We start from the raw sequence: 16,955 nt of genomic DNA, 5'->3' as shown, positions 1-16,955 counted from the left end.
CCCTCCTGCTTCCGCCGCCCTGGAGCGAGGGGAGGAAAACGCCCAGTGGGAGGAGAGATGGGGGGAAAGGCGGCGCGCCGTGGGCGCCTGTTTCTCCGCTTGCATGGCGCGCGCGGATTGCAAAAAGGTATTATGGTTATTCCTCTCACGCACACTCACACCCCTTTCCCCCTCACTCTTATTACTAGTGGTAGTTGTTGTACTGATAGTAGTGCAGTAGTAGTGTATCTACCCCTCCCCCCGAGAGCTAGTTTTTGTTTTTAATGATTTCTGGCGAGGGCGCAGATGGAAACGAAAAATCCTATTCCGAGATTCAAAGGCCGCGCCCACAATAGGAGAGGAGGGGGGGGGAAGCCTCACGAGTTAACTCCTTCGCATCGCCCTGCCACAAAAAAGCAGGCTGTTTGTTATTCAGTTGGCAAAACCCAGTGAGTTTTATTTTTTTTTTAAGTCCATTTTGTTGTTGTTTTAATGAGGTGCCCGTGCTTGATCAAAGCGCCGTGCGTGGCGGAGGAAAATGGTTGCAAAAGAAAAGCGGTTCGTTCTTAGTACCGTTATAAAGAAAAGCACTGGGAACAACTGTTGTCAGCATCACCTGATGCAAAGCAGGGCTTACCCTCTTTCAGTTGCATTACAGTGGTACCTCGGGTTAAGTACTTACTTCGTTCCGGAGGTCCGTTCTTAACCTGAAACTGAAGCACACTTTAGCTAATGGGGGCTCCCACTGCCGCCGCGCCGCCGGAGCACAATTTCTGTCCTCATCCTGAAGCAAAGTTCTTAACCTGAAGCACTATTTCTGGGTTAGCGGAGTCTGTAACCTGAAGCATATGTAACCTGAGGTACCACTGTACTCCTTCCCCCACCTCACAGGTAGGGCGTGGTCCCCCCCCCCCTTATGTGTTTCACGGCAAAACAAATATCCAACCGGTTATGTTTTTCCAATTGTCCTGTTAGGCTGCACCTGTTGAATTTCTTTTTCGCCAGTCAGCAGAGGAGTTCTAGAGGGGGAAAAATAAGGCAACTTTGGAAGTTACGCACAACTTGCAGAATTATTTGTATGTTTATGCAGAGGTAAGTCCCAGTGTGATCTTACTGCTTTGGAAAGTGTGCATGGGGTTGCAGACTTGGGTTGCAAGCCTATTATGTGCATTTATTATTATTATTATTATTCATAATTATTATTATTCATTATAGTAATAATTTCATTTCTATACCACTTTATATTTTAAAGAAATAATCTCAAAGTGGTTTACAACAGATTAAAACTTCAAATAAATCAAACCAGAATAAAACAAATTCAAGCTTCAAGGAAAATATTTCAGATCCTTCTCTAAGTGACATTTTGCTTTTCTCACATTTATTTACCTACTTAATTTATATAGCTGCCCATAGCAGAAGTGCTCTAAGAGGTCAGTGTGGTGTAGTGGTTAGAGTGCCGGACTAGGACCTGGGAGTTCAGGGTTCAAATCCCCAAATGAGCATGTTGTTGCATAGGATCAGACAACTCAAGTCTGAGGAGAAACACTGAGTACTCAGCTAGTCACTGTAAGCTCAAGCGTTTAACAACAGCTTGATGAGTATATGCTAGCTTACAGTGTTTTATATTTTTGCACTGTGAAGGGCTTCCACCTAATGCTCTCTGTCAGATAGCCAGTGGGGTGGCCCCCCATATATTGCTGAACTCCAGCTACCATCATTGCCAGCCAGCTTAGCTAATGGTCAGGAATTATGGGGGTTGTAGGCCAAAAAAATGCTGCAGAGAGTGCCACATTGGCTATCTCTGATTTGTGTCCCAGGTAATCCTGTGGTTCTTCAGATGTTGGTGGACTACAACTCCCATCAGCCCCACTCAGCACAGCCCGTGGTCAAGGATGGTAGGAATCATAGACCAGCACATCTGAAAAGTCACAGGTTCTTCCCCCTTGCTGTTGGAGATGGGAATATACTGGGCTTGTATTTTCACCTTGTTATTTGGCAACCCTAGAGTACAGTCCAGACACATTCCCATTTGCAATGACATGCCATAGCTTTATTGGGACTCAAGTATGTCTGGAATCCTCACTGTCTGGTTTGGAACGTTCAGGAAAACATGGGGAGGCTGGTTGAGAGAACGGTAGTCTTCACTTGCTTAGAAGCCCACCCTTATTTGCTCGTACTAGGACTGGAATTCAAAACCTAAGGATTGTGTGACTCTGCACTGCCCCCACTTAAGCCCTGCACTTTCCCCAAATCTGGCTGTAGATCCTAACCCTGCTTGATCTGTAAGTAAGCCCCATTGAATTTAGTGGACTTCTGAGCACTCACGGTTATGATGTTCCCATAGTTTCAATTACCCCATCTCGTTTTGCTTGGCTTGAAACTTAAGATTTGGCTTTAGATTACATATGTTTGCTAAACCAGCTAGTGGGACATGGATGTGTTTAATGAAATGGAAGGGCAGCCTGATGTCACCTTTGATTGCAAATGGCTGTCTGCTGCATCCAGGTTTCTAATGTGCTAGTTCAGCAAAGATTGCCAGTGTTGAAGCAATGATTCTTCAACATCAACTTTGTTGGGCAGGTCATGTTGTTTAGATGCCTGATTATTATCTTCCAAAGGTGCTCTCAAGGCAAATCTTTAAAAATGTAGTATAAATACCGACAACTGGGAAACATTGGCCTGCAAGCGCTCCAATTGGAGAAGAACCTCTACCAAAAGGTGTTGTGGACTTTGAAGAAGCACAAACTCAGGACGAAAAGGAGAAATGAGCTAAGAGGAAGGCACGTTTGGCAAACCCTCACCATGATCAACTCCTGCCTGGAAACCTATGTCACCACTGTGGAAGGATGTACGGATCCAGAATTGGCCTCCACAGTCACTTACGGACTCACTGTTAAGACCATATTCATGGAAGACAATCTTACTCGGCTAAGAGTGATCGCCAAAGAAGAAGAAGACGCAGCAGCTTGCAACTCACAAGCCATGTGAGGTCCAGAGCCCCAGCTTGACTGGCCAAATAGCAATTGAGGAAAACAATACACACAGATTGTTGCCTTTACTATACGTGCACAGTGGTAGTGCTCTGTGCTTTTTTCCTTCCTTGCTTATCTTTAGCCAGCAGTACTTAAAAGCACATTAGTCACAGAACGGGATTACTGCTAACATTATATGTAATTCAAAAGCTAGAGCAGCGAAAGCTTTTCCTTAGCATCATTTAATCTTCAATTCCTGCTTCTGTTGATTCCCCCACGCAATACTTTACAGCTAAGAGCTATATCCTTTGAACGAAAATATCTTCATTCAGATTAGTCTGTTCTTTCTCCACAAGCTTTATATTGCCTGCTTGCGTGAGCATGTCTGTAGTGTACTTAAAATGAAATTATTCTTTTTTTAAAAAAATGCCTAAACCAATAACTGATGGAATAGTTCGGTACACTTACATTTGTCTCCGGAAGATTACCAAGAACAGTCCTCAGCCTGTGTAGCACAGTAATTATAACCAACGTGTCACATTTATTTTCCTAAAGAAATTAACAACTTCGTATTCCATAGCTTATTTTGTATCTGAACAGGCTAGCAAGATCCACCTGTGGCTGACTTGTTATGTACTGAAGTTCTCACTCTGGGCCAGCAGGGGGATACTATAGATAGTTTTCACTCAGGTCCACATATGCAAATAAGGGATTGAAAGTGAGGTTCAGTGATTGGATAGTTACAGAAAATGGTTACTGTTGCGTTCTAGTGGAGCACTATATAAGCAGGCTGGCTGAACCCTTCAGTTCAGTTCTGTTCTGGCCTGTGAATAAAAAAGAGCTGTTTGAAGAATCGCTGTGTCATCTGATATGTTCACCCACAACTTAACATGACTCTTGGTTTGTTGGTTGTTTGGATGGTTTGTTTGGGGGTTATTGTTTTGTATTTTAAGGGGTCAGGGACTGCTAATCCATAACAAGGAAATAAAAAACCTTCCCCAGTTTAACAGAAAAGGGAAACCCAAAGGCTGAACTGTTTTCCTTATGAGGGAGAGTTGGAAGCCCCGTTTTTTGTAGTTTAGGAAAAAGATGACTAAGAGGAGACATGCAAAAATTTACAATAGTGGTGGGGGACCCTGTGACCCATCAGCTCTAGCTAGCGTAGCCCAAGCGCCATGGGGGGGGGGGGAGAGTTGTTGCCTGACATAATAAATTGATATTGAAATGAATTGATGGGTTTTTGGACATACAGTGAAAAATGCAAAATTATCAAACAAATAACAGCTTGAACTTAAATTATGATAGCACAGAAGCATATTGGAAAACCAGTCAAGGAAGCTCACTGTGTAGGAAACAGGCAATACAGGTTCGTGCTGTTATTTATTTGATGGTTTTGTATTTTGTCAGAAAACCCATCAATTAATTTCAACTACAGTCTTGAGCTCATGGTCCTTGTTACTGGTTATGCTTTACCCACTGGGGTGCAGAGGTGCGAATTCAACCGCAGATTAACAAAAACTGACTCTATAAATGTGCCTAAGGGTGCAGTTCTGTGCCTGTCTACCTGGGAGTAAACCCCATTCAGTGGGACTCATTTCTGAGAAGTCACATATAGGATTGCTCTTTAAATTATTTTGGGGGTTGGGAGAAGAACCAAAAGGTACTTAGAAGAACGTTCTGAATAATTTTGTTTGATGCTTCTTGGCACCTGTTCACTGAACAGAAATAGTAAGTAGTGTTGTTATCAAAGGTGATTAGGTTCAAAGACCTATCAGCACAATTGATTTCCTCCGGACTATAAGATGAAAACAGAAATAAAATCCTGAACATTCTCTATATTGCTACCTATGTGTTGCATGGAAAGGAGAGGCAGGATCAAGATTTGGAGATATGCTTCAAGGTCCAGACTATGGGAAGTCCCGAAAAATTTATAATTATAATTTGGATGATAATTTGGTCTTTTTTATTTTAGTTTTTTTATTTTAATTGGATTATGAGTTGATATGTTAACTGGATGTTTTTTATTGGAAAATTAATAAAAACGATTTAACATAGAAAATCTCTACATTTTTAAATAAGTCAGCCTTGAGTGCCATCTGCAGGTCGCTAAGTATTTTGTGTTGTAGTCTCTGCATTCAGTAGCAACATCACTGAATTCTGTGGTTACCTTAAGTGGTTTTAGGATTGTGAACAAAGTGTTATTTATTCTGTATTCAATTAGTCAGGAAGAAAACATCACCATAACGTATCCTCCAAAGTGTGTTGTTCTTTTTCTTCACACAGTCTCACCAAGCCTTCGAGTCCAATAGAAAACTGTTTTCAGGGTTTTCTGAGATCCTGGCTGGCAGAAAGGGATTAAGCCATTATAAGAGGCACAGAGCTTCAGTCACGGGTTCAACCGCTGTCATATCCCTTACAAGGATCCCAGGTAATAGGGCTTATCAGGGCTGCGAAAGGCATTTCCCCCAAGATTGGAGAGCTACCCTTAGTCAGGTAGGCAGTACTTGGCTTCGCAGGCCAGTGATGTGATCAACACGGGTGCAACTGGAAAGTGGTTTGCACCCCACAGCAAAGTGATAAAGAGAAGGCAGAGCCAGTTGATGCTGGAAAAATTTATTTCAATGCTGGTTTCCAGGATTTCCAACATATTGCAAATGTAGATGCTTGAATTGAATGATTCACTCTTGTACTATTACTCTTTTGACAAGTATGGTCCGTCGCATGCTGAATTCTATCAGCTGTAGTGTACATGACCAGCTGTAAATGTGTGCTTTTAAAAAGCATTTTAAATAAGGGACAATTTGTTCCCACAAAAGGGCTCCAGCAACAGGAAGCCAGTGGCAATTCTTTCCAAGTGGGTCCAATCAGTTTAGTTAGCTGGGACTGGGAGGACGTAAAGCCTCTGCCGAACGATCCCTTAGGACACTCTATTTTCCTCTGCTTTCCAGTAGTTTCCTAGGCAATAATTTGTGTAGTTTACCAGCAATTAGATACTTGGGGCGGGAGGGAATCCCAGGCTTCTTTTTCATGTGTGTGAACAGAAGTGGATGAATGAGAATGGAATTCAAAACCCACAGTTGGGCGTTACCTTCATTGGGACCAACCAAAATGCCGTAACATAGCGGCAAGCTTTCAAGTTCTCCTGAACTCTTCATCTGTCAAGACGTTACACAAAGTGCAGGACAGGGATGAGGAGAAATAAAAAAGTACAAGAAGTTAAGTTGGGTTTTATAGCTATAAGGCCAGCTTTTAGATTCATTTTCAAGATGGTGTATTATTCCCCCACCCACTTCATAGACCAACACAGCTTCCTTTAAGTTGCTTAGGGCAGAGTTCTTAAGCTCCTTAATTTGACATTATCAATTCCAGGATCTTCACTTTCTGTCCTTATCTGGACAACAGGTCAGTTTCTTCTGCCATTGCACATCAGGCCTTCAGCTCAATCTTAAACACCCACTTCCAGCACTGGACACAACAGGGACTATCCTAGTCTTTGATTGGGTATGGCCATCCACAGACCTGTCCTGAAACTTTTTCTCAGTGAGAGGGATTGCCTTTGTACACTCAAAGCACCCCCTGTTTGGCACCACCAGATCTTTGCTATGTAATGTTCTGGACCACTTTGCTTAAGAAAGATGGTGAACTGGTGATAGTTCATAAAGGAGCTATAACTATAGGGTAAAGAGAAGTTGTAGTCAATAGGTGCTGAAGGCTGCAGATACGTAGAAGCAATCCATGCAGTCTTCATTTGAGAGAAACTCACCCTTCATTGTACAGCCAATCTTCCATGACTCTTATTTCCCAGTCAGTCTCCCATCCAGGCATTGAGCTGATCCAGATCCGCTTACCTTCAGCAAAGCGGTGGCCTCATGGACCTTCAAATAATGTCCTAGGACTCTAGATCAGGGTCCCCTACAAATGATGCTTGACTCCAGCTCCCATTATTCTTGCTGCCTGGGGCTGATGGGATTTGCGGTCCAGCAAACATCGGGAAAGGACAGCTTTGGTTCTCCCTGCTCTGAAGATCTTGTACAAAATCGTTGCAAATTGCTTTGTTAACAATCTGCTCAGAAGCTGCCAGCCAGCCTTCTGGCCAGCACTGTCTGCTAGGAGGTCATGACTGCTTTCTGTTCCCCACAACAACTTAGGCAGAATGCAAGGTCAAATTTGGAACAAACTGTAACCTTGAATGAAATCATTTCTCACTTGCATAGCTGTTAAATTGCATGTCCTTTCACAGGTCACTATATCACTGTGAAAGTTATTTTGGTTCTCTTTGATGCAATGAATATAATATAATGATGGCAACTGCCTGTGGGCAGATAATGTAGACGGCTCTTAGTTTTTCGTAGAGCAAATATAAGCTGCCAAAATATTACAGATTTGGTAAAGATAGACCTCTTGGTTCTCTAACATAACTCAGCACAGAATAAGCTTTTGGAATGTGATTCAGCTCCATAAACTTATTAAAACGTTGAAACTAAAAATATTAAATGTGGTCCGTATGTTCTCAGGTGTCCACTTTGAAATCACTAAATGCCTTATTTGGATAGAATTTCAACTAGCCTTTGGAAACATGGCATATATATAGAGAGAGAAAGCATGTTATTGTTTTTGGTTGTAGGTGGTTGTAGTTAGAGCAGTAGTTCCTCTTTTAAAAGAGGGAAGTAGAATTCTTTTTTCTGATTCTAGGAAGCCTGGAGTTCCTGTCCAAGTTTATTTTTTCTTCTGCCATAGTTGAGGAAGTAATCCATTTTTACTAGTGTTTTGCCGAGATCTGTGTTCATTCTGCTGCCAATAACATGTCCGCTGGTGTTGGGAATTTTGTCTGAGAAAACTGACATGTATTCAGGAAGCTGCTCATGTTCTTTTAGCCTGCCCTGGGTAAAAGAAACGTCAAGTTATGTGAGCTTGCCTCAAACAAACAGAAAATGCTTCTGTAAATACTGCATTTACTTCCTTTATTTCCAAGTATTTACAGACCGGTTTTCAACATATGAACTAAAATTGGATAACTGTTAACGTGGCGTCTATATCCTGCAGTACTACAGTTCCCAGAAGTCTCTGTAAGGCAAGGGTGGGCAACTGGATTCAGCTAGTGGTCCAGATCTAGAATTCTCTTCCTTCTGCCCCCACCATCCTGCAGGCCACATGAACAGATGTGAGTGGGGCCCCTCACCTGCCAGTCACCTAGTGTCACCATGCTGAAAAGGAGAGAATTGGTAGCACCCTCTTAAGCGTGACCACAATTCTCCCTTTGCAGTCATATCTTTTTTGTGCTTGGAAGAAGGGTGGAGAAATCTCATCAGCCTCATCTCCGAAAGCAGTGAGATTTTGATGTTCTTCTGACAGCAAGGCACCTTGCATAGAATTTGAATAATATTTAAAATGAGTATGAATTAAGAAACCTAGACAAACAAGAGTAAAACAAACTCTTTTTAAGAGAAAGGAGAATTGCTCAGTGATAGAGACTTGTAGGCAGTTTTTTTTCTGCTGAAGTTAAGTAGGTCTGTCATTTTATAAAGCAGCCTCCTATCTCCCTTGGATGGGAGACTGGGAACTATAAGCTAACAAAACATCTGGGTGATTCCTCCAGCCATGACCCAAGCATGGATAAGGGCAAGAAAATCTCTGAGACCTTGTGCTCAGCATGCAATCCCTGCATGTTTCTGGGAAGGAGGCATTAATACTGCCCTCTGCCAGCACTTAGGCAGAGCATCTCCCAAGCTTAACATGAGAACATAGCACTCCCCAACCTTTTGTGGGAAATAGCATTGGTGTGCAAAGGTTTGCCTGGCTACCAAAAACTTCCAAAGTTTGTGGACCCCTGCTAGGGTCCATTGTTGTGTGTGTGTGTGTGTGTGTGTGTGTGTGTGGCGGGGGGAGAAGACAGAAACGAACAAGCATAATTAAGGCAAGAATACCTTAATTATACCACTCTGAAGTTCCTCATCCCTTTTGTAACAAGGGTGTTCGCCTTTGACTTACCAATGGATCGTAGTCCTTTAAGAAACTCCAGTTCCGGTACCTTTGGAATAATAAAGAGAGAGTGCTTTAGTTTTGTTAGCCAAGCATAGCAATGCCAGATGTTCCGAAATTAAAGATGGCATTAAAAGGACTAGAATAAAGATATAGTTATAGGGCTGGCTCCAACCAATGGCGGCTTCTTTTTTTAACATATTTTTAAGTAAAGATTTCTTTGTTTACAAAAGTATGTTCAATGTCTCTTTTTCTAAGTTACATTTTCTACAGATCAGTTTCATTTGTTGAGACATTAGTGTTACATTAGGAAGAAAAGGGGGGAAGAGGTGGAGGGGGGCATGGTGAGTGGGGGTGGGGTCCGGTGGCGATGTTTCTATTTTACTTAATGTCTGTGTGGGGTTTTGTGTGAGCGTCGCTTTTGCAGGTTCTCTTTGCTATTCGCTTGTGTTCTTTGGTGGCGAGAGAGGTTGGGGTTGGCCTAGGGTGTGGTTGTTTGTTTGTGATTGGCTGTGGTGAACTTTGTTTTCATGTGTGAGTGGGGTGGGTGGGTGTTTTTGAATCAGGTTATCCATATTGATTCGTGTGCTGTCTTCATTCTTGTTGTTGTCTTGTTGGGCTGTGTATGTGATAAAGGGGAGCCATACCGGGGTGAAGGCGTCTTCTTCCATTTGTCCCCATGTCAGTTTCAGCTTATAGGTTAGTTTTTTCTAATAAGGCTGTTTCCCATACTATTTGGTACCATTGGTCCATGCTTCCTCCTGACAGGTCTCTCCAGTGTCTGGCTATGATGTTTCTGGCTGCTGAGAGGAGGCCAACCAATGGCTTCTTGAATTGAAAACTGCTCATCTCAGCCCCCATGTGTTCTAAACCTGCACACATCTAGGGTGGGCAGATGCAAAAGAGGACAGAACTCCTGCTGCTTTAATGGTTGCGTAGAAGATGGAATTTCAGCAGGTCTCATGCAAGCTGCACCTGCTGGAATTCCCTCTTCTACACATATATTAAAGGTGCAGGATCCTTGCCATCTTTTGCACCTGCTCACCTTAACTCTATGATACGCGCGGTTAGAAGGCATGCCTATGTGATATGCTTTTTTTTTTACTACTACCCCAAGGTCTGCTAACCAGAACCAGGTGCAAAATGGTGGTTCGTGGGGCAGAGCTGGTTGCCTGTTGCACCTCATGGACCATACGTGGAATGACCTGCTATACAAGTGCACATTTACATCTGACTGATGCAAATCGGGTAGCCAATTTGTTTGTGGGAGCAGCCCTTTTGTTGCTGCTGCACTTGGTTTAAAAAAAAAAGCAAGGAGGTCAGAAATGCTTGATGAGCTACGTACTTCAAAACCATCCATCCATCTCCTAATGGATCCCAATCTTCTTTCCACCCTCTCCTGCCTTAGAATACACCCAATGTCCTTCTTCATATTGCAGGAGCATGTGTGTAATTGTGGTCACACTGTCTTTCAGGGATAAACCTTTCAATTAGAGCAGAGTTTGAAGAGGGGTGGGTGGGAAAACCACTGGCCCAGATGCCTATGTCCTATTAAACTATTATCATGCTATTATTACTGATGCTGTTACTGCATTTTTTTTTAAAAGGCAGCACAGGATTGGCATAATGCTTGAGTGGCTGGAGCAATCGGTAGCCCCAGTTCTTAAAAGCCTACAAAACAAGAAAGTTTCTTTTTCCCCAGAGAGCTTTCATTTGCCATGAAATGGAATACGTATTGAATTTACCATTGTGTGAGAAGCCCTAGAATCCTGCTGGCCCTGGTGCACACATACCGTTGGAAAAAAGAAGCTCCTTGCCTCATCTACCAGAGTGCTCACAATATAAATGAAAGGGCCTTTCCTGTGCTGCATTTCCCCCAAAGACGAAAATATTATTCACATGAGGCAAAGTGCATGCAACCATTCGGCCCCTATCTTTGCTTTTCTTCTTTCTTACAGAGATACATTGCAAAGATGTTTTGTGCAAAGCAACAGCCCTAAGAAACAAGACAATAGGCAAATGCACCTAGACGGAGATTATAACAGTGGCACCCACAATGAGTAATATAAAAGGTAAGGTAAAGGGACCCCTGACCATTAGGTCTAGTCGTGGACGACTCTGGGGTTGCGGCGCTCATCTTGCTTTATTAGCCGAGGGAGCCGGCGTACAGCTTCCGGGTCATGTGGCCAGCATGACTAAGCTGCTTCTGGCGAACCAGAGCAGCGCACGGAAACGCCGTTTACCTTCCCGCCGGAGTGGTACCTATTTATCTACTTGCACTTTGACATGCTTTCGAACTGCTAGGTTGGCAGTAGGGAGCTCACCCCGTCACGGGGATTCGAATTGCCGACCTTCTGATCGGCAAGTCCTAGGCTTTGTGGTTTAACCCACAGCGCCACCCGCGTCCCAATGAGTAATATAGGACAGTCCAGGTGGGCAGTGGGAGGCTGTGACAAAACAGCTGCGCCACCACTACATCTGCAGACACGCTGGCCAGCGGACAGGCTGGACTGGGCAAAGAGGTACCTCTGCCCAATCCAACCCCCCCCCCGGCCTGGCACAAAGGGGGGGCTGGACTGCAGCCTCATGATCCATCCGCACTTCTGCTTGTCCTGTGCCTAGAAAGCATGAGTCCTAGACATTTCCCAATTATCCCATGCTTTCTGAGTGTGTTTTTCCTTGTCCCTACTACTTTCCCCTGGGGAAAACCCACTGTTTACCGCTGAATCAGAACAAACATTAATCTGCAGAAAAACCAATTGATGTTTCGTTCTGATTGAGTGGCAAATGGTGCGTTTTCCCCAGGGGAAAGCCGTGGGATGAGCCGAAGCCTGGACGAACTCCCCATCTGTCGTGGCAGTCCAGGATGCCCACCCGTGGTCAAACATGAGTTGGGAGTACAGTTCTGTCGGGAAGAATGATATTGGGTTACTCACCAATATTTCGTCGCTCTTCTTTCGGCCTCCACAAACTCTCTCCAGACTGTGTCCTGCCGGACCTGGTCTGCTTTCAGGGCTTCTTGCTCCTCTCCACCACGGCTTTTGCTTGATTGTTTCACCGAGCTCTGTGTGGTAGCCAGTAGAGTCCTTGCAGATTGGCTGCTGCTGAGCGAAGGAGACGAGGATGAGGCTAAATTCACATCTGCAGGGCTGGTAGCCGGTGACCGGAAGCCCGCCGATGTTGTCCTCCTGAGTCCATTTGCTCTGCTCCCCATCCTATATGAGCTTTTCTCTGCCAAGCAATACTGGGTCACCAGCCCCCAAGAAGCTTGGGCAAGTGCTAGCAAGTCCCTAAACATTCGCAGTTTTCCTTAGCCAGCATTTTCCCTTAGGCATTTGATTAGGTAAGCGAAACAAATCGAAACCCTGGTGTCCAGCACGCAGCATGTCTGAAGAGGTTCTGCAGGTTTCCTGTTTGGGTTTGTGCACACTTACTGGATGGCCTAACAGTGTTGTGTTGCGAAGCTGAAACTGTGCACTGCATGGAGGCAAGATTCCATACGATAATATTTTTCTAAGCTAAAGATGCTGCTATTGGAAGCTCTGAGTTATCAGCTGTCCGTAGCAAGCTTTTGTTCCTGGAACTCAAGCCACACTGATGTGCCCTTTCTAACGCCCTCATTGCTTCAGGAATCCCCAGAATGCCCACTGATTGTGTAAGGAGAGCCTGTTGTTGTAGCTTAGTACTACGGTAGCTTTTGTTCTGGTGGTGCAGCTGAAACCAAACACCCCAAGAGCCTTGGGTTTTCCCAGTGTGTTTACTGTCTCCATTGGAAACCAGACTGGCTTTGTCATGAATATTCACCACAGACAAAAGGGCATGTACCTTTTGTCTGCTAGAGGGCTTGGCTAGACATTTGTGGGTTAGGAATTTCCCTTTTAGCTGTAGTGGTATTCAATCCTCTGCTTCTGTTATCTGTTTGTTTTGCAAAGGTATGTATTTTAAGACCTGGCTGGAAACAAAAATATCAGTCCTGGGGTCACACATGTGCACAAACTATCTTCTGCTTTGGGCAGGTGAGATTTGTATAGTTGCTGCTTTTTGGACAAGGTGATGAGCAACTGCTAAATGCTTTGTCTAAAACAAGGATGGGGAACTTGTGACCCTGCAGGTGTGTTGGACTCTCAACTTCCCATTACCCCTGAACATTGGCCTTCCTGACTGGAGCAGTTAGGAACTGGAGACCAATGACATCTGGGTCACAGGTTCCCCACCTCTAGTATAAAAGATGTACTAGGTAGAAAGATCAAACTAAGAAACGAAACATAGCAAATCCCCCTTGCCTTTGATGCTTCCCTCTCTCTTCTCTTGGAGGCAAAAAGCAAAGCTAATGCAGAGCAAAGGTGTTTACTTTTTGACCAAGATCAGATCTTGTTGAACAAGAGTGAGTTTTACTTGTGTTTGTGCTCTTCTTAGGGAGTCCTGCACATTCCTAACCTTGCCATCATTTTGGTGTCTGCCAAAGTTATTCCCACCCCCCGCCCCCGCAGGGACATTTGGACAGCAATATGATATTGTGCTGCAAAGTCTATTTTTTAAATAATGCTTACACAGGTTTTTATTGTGTGATTTACTTTGGGTGTAATTTGCTGTGGGAGATTTTTAGTGGGAAGCAATGTATAAATTGAATAAACCCAACGTAAACCTCCAGCCCATTTTTATTGGCCCAGCTCCTATGCACAGCAGTTAAGCAGGTCAGACCTTTCCCATCACTGCCTTCATGCCAGGAGATGTTTCACCTGCCCAGATTTCTTCATGGTCAGATGGTGCTGAAGGCATAGGGACAGTGCATCTGAAAATATGGCTCCCCCAACACTTCTACAGGGGTGTACCTAGGGATTAGCTAGGTTGACCCTCACCAAGGGTGCAGGCCCAGGAGGGGGCACAAAAATGGCGCCTCTCCACTCTAGCTCAGAGTGGCTAGGAGAGCTTGCCCACCCCCCAAGCCACTCCTGTGCTGCTTTGAGCAGCCAACATCTCATTGCCAAGGGTGCAAGGGACCGGATAGGAGCACCAATTCAACTCCTTGCTTCTTTCTGTACGTTGCTTTTAAATCTGAAGTGTCCTTATATGGCTGTTGTTTGAAGCTACCAGGGATTTCATATAAGAAGAAGAAGAAGAAGAGTTTGGATTTGATATCCCGCTTTATCACTACCCGAAGGAGTCTCAAAGCGGCTAATATTCTCCTTTCCCTTCCTCCCCCACAACAAACACTCTGTAAGGTGAGTGAGGCTGAGAGACTTCAGAGAAGTGTGACTGGCCCAAGGTCACCCAGCAGCTGCATGTGGAGGAGCAGAGATGCGAACCCGGTTCCCCAGATTACGAGTCTGCTGCTCTTAACCACTACACCACACTGGCATGAGTTCTGGTGCAGCAAAGGTGGTTCAGCAAAGGGCTGGTGATGGATGGGTCCTATAGGAAAGAACATCATGGCTTCGATATTTGTTTTCAGTGATTTATGAATGAGTGCTTAAAACCTTTTTGGTTAACCACTAAACGGAACGGAACTAATTTATGAGTAGAAGCATGAATGCACATAGCATGTTGCGTTTACAGTGCACCTCGGTTCCTCAGAAGGTCAGTGAAGACCAATACCAAAAGCAGAATGGAAATTCGCATGGTTTCCTGTTATTTTACTGAGGCAGGAGGGGATGTATCTGACAAAACAAATATAAACCACAAGAGGGTGTTATAGGGCAAAGTATAAAAGGTAAAGGTACCCCTGCCCGTACGGGCCAGTCTTGACAGACTCTAGGGTTGTGTGCTCATCTCACTCTATAGGCCGGGAGCCAGCGCTGTCCGCAGACACTTCCGGGTCACGTGGCCAGCGTGACGAAGCTGCTTTGGCGAACCGGCACCAGAGCAGCACACGGAACGCCGTTTACCTTCCCGCTATAAAGCGGTACCTATTTATCTACTTGCACTTAAGGGTGCTTTCGAACTGCGAGGTGGGCAGGAGCTGGGACCGAACGATGGGAGCTCACCCCGCCGCGGGGATTCGAACCGCCGACCATGCGATCGGCAAGTCCTAGGCACTGAGGTTTTACCCACAGCGCCACCCGCGTCCCTTTAGGGCAAAGTATACAATGGGAAAAAGCTGTCGCCACCACCACACTGATTTGATTTCTCTTTCTTATCCATGGCAAATTGAAACTGAACAAAACATTTGCAAGCATATATAAATCCATTTTTAAAACAAAACAAAAAAAGAAAAAGCTTTCTTCTCTTCAAAACACAAATTATAAGTCAAACCTGTCTAAATGGGGAAATTATTCTCACACTTTTACTTTGGCAACCAGTCAGCAAAACTTTGCATAACAGAAATTTGTCCTGCCTTCTTTGGGGACTGTTCTTTTTTTTTTATAAGATATTTATTAAAGTTTCAAAGATAAAAAAAGAAGTTACAATAATAATAAGAAGAACAAGGAAAAAAAAGAAAAAAAGAAAAAGAATAAAAAAAAGAAAAAAGAGAATACAAAATGCAAAAAAGTAAGAACAATTAAAAACAAATCCATCTTTCCATACCTTGTCTTTCATTCACTTGTTTCCCTGACCTCCTCATACCTCCCCTTTTTTGTATTCCAGTTCAATAAGTTAACTTCAGCAAATCCTTTCCCTCTTTGTTTTTATCTTAAATCTTTGTCTTAATATATAATAACTGTATATTCTCATCTGTTAGCAGTCCATTTTTACATACTCCTTATAGCATTGCTACTAAAAACCCCTTAGCTTCATTCCAACATCATTCTAACATTCATTAATTCTTTGGGGACTGTTCTACCAGTTGTTTTACCTGTTCTGTTACTATTAATACAACACTGAGCACTTCCTCTACAGTGGTAGCCTCATTGAATTTGGCAGGAATAGCTCTATAGCAAGTAGTAGCTAACTTGTGGCTCTCCCAAGCCTTGCTGGGCTTCTCTCCCTTCATCCCTGACCTCTTACTAAATCATCTGACGGGAACTGGTGGGAGTTGTGGGATCCGGCAATGTTTGTGGCCTTCATGTGGAAAACACATTTAGTGCAACTCGGAAGACAGCCCTAATATGCCATTCATATCTCCACTTCCAAATAGACCAGGAATATCGGGAGTGAAACCTGCTCACTTAATCCTCTTTGAGAGAAAATTTTGTTAGCTTGCTGTAGCCTGAATCTTCTTTGTGTTGCTGCGCTGTCATAAGTTTTTATTCCAAGCGGATCCATAGGTTAGCCTTACTTGGGGCACTATTCTGCGTGGAAACAGCGAGCTGGAACCTAAAGTGCACATACAGCATGGGACAATGCTGGAGACTCTCCAAACCCCTGCCAGTAGCCACCAGGAATATCCATGTGGGCATGGTTATTCTCCATGAGATGGCAGAAATCCATGCAATAATAAATTCTATGAGCTACATTTGAGAAACACCCCCTCAAGAGGTGATGGTTTTGACAGCTTCACTGTGAGAACCATCCACATGTGTTCCAGTTCTTCACCAGAACTGGAAGGTTAACAATAGAAGATCTAGGCTCCATCGTACTTCTTTGAACATCACCTCACAGTGTGTGCGTTTTTTAGCAGCGTCACCAACAACATTTCTGCAAAATCCACAGTTCTACATACCTCCTTGGTTGAAACTGACGTTCCAAACCCGTTTTCTTAGAAAAAGGACTTTGAAGAGCCATAGTGAATCACAGAATCGCAGAGTTGGAAAGGACCCTGAGGGTAATCTAGTTCAGCCCCCTGCAATGCAGGTAACTCAGGCCAAGTTACTTTGCTTGTCTGATTTCAACTTTGTGACTGACAGTATACACATGGACATATTGCTAGCGTAAGCCAACTGTCCTGTTGGCAAAAGAGCGCACCATGGCAACTTTGGCTTCAATTTACAGTTCAAATAAATTCCCATTGGCTGAAGAACTTGCAGAAGGTTTGCAAGTGCCTTTTCTGATTGCTTTGGCAACAGATGGGTTGTAATTAGGGCTATGCCTCTTTCTCAACAAGCCGTCTCTCTTTTCACAGCAGAGCTTTGCCATCTGCAGGGCAAT

General features: G+C 44.0%; 1 protein-coding gene and 1 long non-coding RNA gene across 3 annotated transcripts; one reads left to right on the top strand and one right to left on the bottom strand.

Annotated features, from left to right (window-relative positions):
* The first annotated feature begins 8 nt into the window (after positions 1 to 8).
* LOC308473190 lies at positions 9 to 3,797 on the top strand. Its single transcript, XR_013983968.1, has 3 exons — positions 9 to 127; positions 985 to 1,071; positions 1,797 to 3,797. It is a non-coding gene; the product is annotated as an uncharacterized lncRNA (long non-coding RNA).
* Positions 3,798 to 5,548: 1,751 nt separating this feature from the next.
* On the bottom strand, positions 5,549 to 16,734 carry CIMIP5 (ciliary microtubule inner protein 5). Of its 2 annotated transcripts, XM_080998483.1 has the most exons (4): positions 16,531 to 16,734; positions 11,867 to 12,031; positions 8,940 to 8,979; positions 5,549 to 7,831 (listed from the first exon to the last, which is right to left on the bottom strand). In XM_080998483.1, exons 1-4 carry the CDS (start codon positions 16,590 to 16,592, stop codon positions 7,640 to 7,642), a joined length of 459 nt encoding a protein of 152 aa, XP_080854609.1. In that variant the 5' UTR covers positions 16,593 to 16,734; the 3' UTR covers positions 5,549 to 7,639. The 2 variants fall into 2 exon arrangements, with proteins under 2 accessions (XP_080854609.1, XP_080854608.1); XM_080998482.1 differs by lacking the exon at positions 16,531 to 16,734 and having other exon boundaries at positions 11,867 to 12,700.
* Between the last annotated feature and the right edge of the window lie 221 nt (positions 16,735 to 16,955).

This window comes from Podarcis pityusensis (assembly GCF_964106645.2).
Source record: "Podarcis pityusensis genome assembly, chromosome: 3".
Lineage (NCBI taxonomy): Eukaryota > Metazoa > Chordata > Lepidosauria > Squamata > Lacertidae > Podarcis > Podarcis pityusensis.
The sequence above is the reverse complement of the archived record's forward strand: the minus strand, read 5'-3'. Positions and strand labels throughout refer to the sequence as shown.